The 6,780-nt window shown below is 47.8% G+C and overlaps 1 protein-coding gene across 1 annotated transcript in view; it reads left to right on the forward strand.

The window, feature by feature from the left end:
* Positions 1-6,185, forward strand: part of LOC310966373 (plexin A3-like) — a gene marked incomplete at both ends in the record, with an annotated part of 16,284 nt that extends 10,099 nt beyond the window's left edge. Inside the window, 9 exons of the mRNA XM_083940955.1 lie at positions 1,247-1,437; positions 2,198-2,346; positions 2,426-2,546; positions 3,346-3,482; positions 3,645-3,815; positions 3,971-4,064; positions 5,242-5,361; positions 5,846-5,965; positions 6,042-6,185. Coding sequence (XP_083797081.1) covers positions 1,247-1,437; positions 2,198-2,346; positions 2,426-2,546; positions 3,346-3,482; positions 3,645-3,815; positions 3,971-4,064; positions 5,242-5,361; positions 5,846-5,965; positions 6,042-6,185 — 1,247 coding nt within the window. The remainder of the gene's footprint in view (positions 1-1,246; positions 1,438-2,197; positions 2,347-2,425; positions 2,547-3,345; positions 3,483-3,644; positions 3,816-3,970; positions 4,065-5,241; positions 5,362-5,845; positions 5,966-6,041) is intronic.
* Between the last annotated feature and the right edge of the window lie 595 nt (positions 6,186-6,780).

Raw genomic sequence — 6,780 nt, forward strand, 5'->3', positions numbered from 1 at the left:
TAAATGATTTAACTGGCGGCTTTTCTGGACTTTACAAATGTTTTCCGACCAAATGGATCAACATTGATCGTGTAAAAAGTCCTTTTGCATCTCCTGTGACTTAAAGACGTCTCTTTTTTCTGTCTAAGTCAATGGAAAAGTCTTTTTTGGGCGCCATGACCCACCATCAAGTGACTGACAGGAAGTTGTAATTCCCCCGTTTGGCCACTATGTCAAATTCGCTTCGAAGCCCGGCGCACTTCCTGGAGGTCTAGAAAAAATTCAAGAACCCGATCTCAGAGCTACGATAAAGTCAGAGTAAAACTCCCTGTAATATTAATAAGCAGGCAGGTTTTGTTCTGATCTAGGGTTAGTGGGAAGAACATTCTTTCACCGGGTAACATTAGAGTTTACCTCCTTCTGTCTGCCGTTGTACCAGGTGGTAGACCGGAGACTGTACCCGATATTAGACAAAAGATCGTACCCGGTGGTAAACTGGAGGTCGTACCCTATATTTAAGAAGTGATAGTAACCAGTTTTAGACAAGAGATCATACCCAGTGGTAAACGGGAGGTTGTCCCTGGTGTTGGACAAAAGATCGTACCCGGTGATAGATGAGAGCTTGTACCCGTGGGTAAACGGGAGGCTGGACCCGGTATTAGACAAGTGATCGTACCCATTTGTAGAAGAGAGATCGTGCCAAGTGGTAGACGGGAGACCACACCTGTTGGTAGGCGGAAGATGGTACCTGTTGGTAGACAAGAGATCGTACCCATTAGTAGGCAAGAGATCACACTCAGTGGTTGACGGGAGATCATTTCCGTTGGTAGACAGGAGATCTTACCAGGTGGTGGACGGGAGATCGTACCCGTTGGTAGACGGGAGATCGTACCAGGTCGTAGACAGAATTGCAAAGTGAAAGCGCGCCTTATAGGAAACCAATCCAAACGCCAGTGGTGTCATTGTTCTTTAGCGACGAACATTTACTTCATCACAAGTTAAAAGATAAAACTTGACTAAAGCCACTTTAAACTTTATTTATAGAGCACATTTATAGACAAAAGTACAAAGAAAACGGTACAATAAACATCAATAAAACCTTGTTTTGTCAGTTTTTCACAGCTTTTTAGAACCATGTATTCTGTTTTTCAGAGCTTTTGTTTAAAGCCACTTACATTTCAGTTATTTTTAAAGTTTGTAAACGTATCTGTTGTGTCCTTGTGTGGGGTGGATAAAGGTTAACCCTGTGTGTTTGTGTTTTTGTCAGCGTTGCTGTATAAGTGCGAGGCTCAGCGCTCCAGCTGCGGTCAGTGCCTCAAAGCTCCGTCAGCCTTTGAATGCGGGTGGTGCACTGAAAGCAGGAAGTGTCTCCTGCGGCAGCACTGTCCGTCAGCTGAGCAGAACTGGATGCACCACGGACGACACAACCTGCGCTGCAGCCACCCGCGCATCACCAAGGTAGGGAATCGAACCTGCAACCCTCGTCATCCCTGAGGCAGAAGTCCTCTGTGATGAGCAAAACATCACTTCTTTGGTCGTTGATTGGTTGGTTGGTTGATTGGTTGATTGGTTGATTGCTTGTTGATTGATTGATTGACTGGTTGGTTGATTGATTGATTGGTTGGTTGGTTGATTGGTTGATTGATTGGTTGGTTGGTTGGTTGGTTGGTTGGTTGATTGACTGGTTGGTTGATTGATTGGTTGGTTGGTTGGTTGGTTGATTGACTGGTTGGTTGATTGATTGGTTGGTTGATTGACTGGTTGGTTGGTTGATTGATTGATTGGTTGGTTGGTTGATTGACTGGTTGGTTGATTGATTGGTTGGTTGGTTTGTTGGTTGATTGATTGGTTGGTTGTTTGATTGATTGATCGATCCATTGGTTGGTTGGTTGATTGATTGATTGGTTGATTGGTTGATTGGTTGATTGATTGATTGGTTGGTTGGTTGGTTGATTGACTGGTTGATTGATTGATTGATTGGTTGGATGGTTGGTTGATTGGTTGATTGGTTGATGGATTGATGGGTTGGTTGGTTGGTTGTTTGATTGGTTGATTGGTTGATGGATTGATGGGTTGGTTGGTTGGTTGTTTGATTGGTTGATCGATTGATTGGTTGGTTGGTTGGTTGTTTGATTGGTTGATCGATTGATTGGTTGGTTGTTTGATTGATCAATTGATTGGTTGGTTGATTGATCCCTCTCCCCCCACACACACACAGATCGACCCTCTGACGGGGCCTCGTGAGGGGGGCACGCGGGTGACGATTGAGGGGGAGAACCTGGGTCTGCAGGTGAAGGAGATCGCTCACGTCCAGGTGGCCGGCGTCCGCTGTAACCCCGTCCCGTCGCAGTACATCAGCGCTGAGAGGTCAGTCCGAGTCCCTGTGAGTGCTCTTGAACACGTGACAGGTGTCGGAGGCGTGTGCTGACCTCTTCTCTGTCCGCAGGATCGTGTGCGACATGGCCGAGGCGCTGCTGCCTCACTCTCCAGGCGGTCCGGTCGAGCTGTGCATCGGCGTCTGCAGCGCCGAGTACAGAACCCTCTCCACGCAGACCTACTCCTTCGTGGTGCGTTCAAGTGTCCCACAGTTTCATCATCAGTCTAAAGGCAGCATATATAAATATATATTAATTATTATTTATATTAATTTTTATATATTTATAAATGTGCAGGAAACTCCTGTACTCATCATATTTCACTTCTGGGATTATTTAATTATTAAAGCACATTTTTTAAAAATAGAATCAAAATTCAAATGATCAAAATATTTGCCAATTTCTCCTCTTCAACTTCCTCCTTTTCCTCTTCCTCCTTTTCCTTCTCCTCTTCCTCCTCCTCCTCCTCCTCCTACTCTTCCTCTTCCTCCTCCTCCACTTCCTCCTCCTCCTCCTCCTCTTCCTTTTCCTCCTCCTCTTCCTTTTCCTCTTCCTTCTCCTCCTCTTCCTTCTCCTCCTCTTCCTCCTCATCTTCCTCTTTCTCCTCCTCCTCCTCTTCCTCCTCCTTCTCCTCTTCCTCCTCTTCCTCTACCTCCTCCTCCTCATCCTCCACCTCCTTTTCCTCCCCTTCCTCCTCCTCCCCCCTCCTCCTCCTCCTCCTCCTCTTCTTTCTCCTCTACCTCCTCCACTTCTTCCTCTTCCTCCTCTTCCTCATCCTCTTCCTTCTCCTCTTCCTCCTCCTGCTCCTCCTCCTCCTCTTCCTCCTCCTCCTCCTTCTCCTCTTTCTCTTCCTCCTCCTCTCTTCCTCCCCCTCCTCTTCTTCTTCCTCCTCCTTCTCTTCCTCCTCCTCCTCCTCCTCCACTTCCTCCTCCACCTCCTCCTCCACCTCTTCCTCCTCCTCTTCCTCCTCCTCCTCCTCTTCCTCCTCCAGAGCCCCAGTTTCAGTCGAGTCCGCCCAGAGAAGGGTCCTGTTTCCGGGGGAACCAGACTGACGGTGACGGGACGACACCTGGACGCCGGCAGCACCGTCACCGTGTACATCGATAAGGAGGAGTGTCTCTTCGTGAAGTCAGTGAACGTCTCATCAGCTGTTAGATACAAAAACAAACACAAACATCATTTAAACAACCCCTCCTCCTCCCTCCTCCTCCTCTTCATCCTCCTCCTCCTCCTCCTCCTCCTCCTCCTCTTCATCCTCCTCCTCCTCCTCCTCTTCCTCTCCTCTCCCAGACGGACCAATCGGGAGATAATCTGCATAACTCCCGCCTCCGCGTCAGGCTCTGGCCCCGCCCCCATCCGTCTGATGATTGACAGGGCCGAGGTGACGAGCTCAGAGACCAAATACGTTTACACGGAGGACCCGACCATCAGCAGCATCGAGCCCAACTGGACCATCCTCAAGTAAACAACAACAACAACAACAACAACAATAATCACAATAAAGGATGAGTGTATTGGTCTGTAACTGTGTTCTGTGTGTGTGTGTGTGTGCGTGCGTGCGTGCGTGCGTGTGCGTGCGCGTGTGCGTGTGCGTGTGCGTGTGTGTGTGTGTGCAGTGGCAGTACAGTGATAACAGTGACAGGAACCAACCTGTTGACCATCCAGGAGCCCAAAGTCAGAGCCAAGTATGGAGGAGTGGAGACCAACAACGTAAGAACAACGGGCGTCTGTAAACAACCAAACAATCAAACTAAACAACAGTCAGAAACACGGGCGGGCAAAAAAAAATCGCTTCATGTCAAAATCCATGAAGTCGCTTTTTAAAAACTTTGTTTCCGTCTCACCGCACACGCACATCGCGGCTTCCGTAGTTGCGTGTCACTGAACCCGAGTGTTTGGGCGCACTTGGATTTGACGACCTACAGGGAACGAGAAGCGGCACTTATACGTAGACCTAGACTTAGACCTAGATTTAGACCTAGATTTAGACCTAGACCTAGACTTAGACCTAGACTTTGACCTAGACTTAGACCTAGATTTAGACCTAGACCTAGACCTAGACTTAGACCTAGATTTAGACCTAGACCTAGACTTAGACCTAGACTTTGACCTAGACTTAGACCTAGACTTAGACCTAGACTTAGACCTAGATTTAGACCTAGACTTAGACCTAGACTTAGACCTAGATTTAGACCTAGACCTAGACCTAGACTTAGACCTAGATTTAGACCTAGACTTAGACCTAGACTTAGACCTAGATTTAGACCTAGACTTAGACCTAGACTTAGACCTAGATTTAGACCTAGACCTAGACCTAGACTTAGACCTAGATTTAGACCTAGACTTAGACCTAGACTTAGACCTAGACTTATACTTAAACCTAGACTTAGACCTAGACTAAGACCTAGACTTATACTAAGACCTAGACTAAGACCTAGACTAAGACCTAGACTAAGACCTAGACTTATACTAAGACCTAGACTAAGACCTAGACTAAGACCTAGACTAAGACCTAGACTAAGACCTAGACTTATACTAAGACCTAGACTAAGACCTAGACTAAGACCTAGACTTATACTTAGACCTAGACCTAGACTTCTCTATATTGATCCTTGGGGAAGACTCCCCAGCAAAGAGCAGGTGCAGACGCTTAATTCATCACGTCATCAATCATAATTGGCACCAATACTCCCATTTCTACCATTACTACGAGTCCATAGGTGACTCGGCTGGGAACTGTAGCCGGAAGTCTTATTTTGAAAGGGTGTTTCAAATAAGACTCAACAACCGGATTGTGGTGATGTCTCTGGGAAAGGACAAACATAATAATAATAATAATAATAATAATAATAATAATAATAATCATCTGATCTCCGTCTCTCTGCAGTTCTGTAACGTCGTCAACGACAGCACCATGACGTGCCTTGCTCCTGGGCTGGTCTACGGTAAACCCGGCCCTCCAGAGGGGGCGCTGAGGCCCGACGAGTTCGGCTTCATCTTTGACCAGGTCTCACACACACACACACACACACGCACACACACACACACACACACACACACACACACACACACACACACACACAGACACACACACACACACGCACACACACACACACACACACACACACACACACACACACACACACACACACACACACACACACACACACACACAGGTTGACGTGGTTCAGGTTCAGGCCCTGATGTTGTGCCCGTGTTCTGGTCCGGTCCAGGTCTCACACACACACACACACACACACACACACACACACACACACACACACACACACACACACATATACACACACACACACACACACACACACACACAGGTTGACGTGGTTCAGGTCCTGATGTTGTGCCCGTGTTCTGGTCCGGTCCAGGTCTCACACACACACACACACACACACACAGACACACACACACACACACAGGTTGACGTGGTTCAGGTTCAGGTCCTGATGTTGTGCCCGTGTTCTGGTCCGGTCCAGGTCTCGTCTCTGCTGGTCCTGAACTCCACCCCCTTCACTCACTACCCCAACCCGACCTTTGACCCTCTGGGGAGTTCTGGGATCCTGGAGGTCAAACCCGGGTCCCCCATCATCCTCAAGGTCAGGAAATAACATTAATACTTTTACTGCAGTTTAACTTAAATACTTTGTATATTAATACGTTTTTGTGTCCCAGGGGAAGAACCTGGTCCCGCCGGCGCCCGGGAACAGCCGTCTGAACTACACGGTTCTGATCGGGGAGTCGCCGTGTCTGCTGACCGTGTCCGAGAACCAGCTGCTCTGTGATTCGCCGGATCTGACCGGAGAACAGCGAGTCCTGGTGAGTGACAGCCGCTTAGCCCCGCCCCCTTTCCCCCCGTCAGATTTCACATTTTTACATCATTTTAGTGAATAAATGTTGTTTACACACAAAACAACATCACAATAAAATAAAAGAGGGAGGAGAAGAGAGAATGGGAAAAGAGAGGAAAAGAGAGGAGGGAAAGAGGGGATGAGGAGTAGAAGAAAGGAGAGCAATAGAGGAAGGAAGGAAAGGAGGTGAGGGAAGAGGAAGTTGAGATGGAGAGGAAAAGGAGGAAGAAAAGAGGAGTAGAAGAAAGGAAGAGAGGAGAGGGGGAAGTTAAGGAGGGTAGGAAGGAAGGAAAGAGGTAGAGAGGAAGGAAGAAAGGAAGAGGAGAGCAAAACAGGAAGAACGGAAGAAGGGGGTAAGAGGAAGTAAAATAACGGGAGGAAAGAGGAAGAGGATGGAAATGAAGGAGAGGAAAGCAAAGGAGAGTGGAGGAAGAGGAAGAGAAGGATGGAGAGGAAGAAAGGAGAGCAATAGAGGAAGGAAGGAAAGGAGGTGAGCAAAGGGGAAGAGGAAGTTGGGATGGAGAGGAAGAAGAGGGGAGGAGTAACGGAGAATAAGAAGAAAA

Source organism: Echiichthys vipera, assembly GCF_963691815.1.
Source record: "Echiichthys vipera genome assembly, contig: SCAFFOLD_144, whole genome shotgun sequence".
Taxonomy (NCBI): Eukaryota; Metazoa; Chordata; class Actinopteri; order Perciformes; family Trachinidae; genus Echiichthys; species Echiichthys vipera.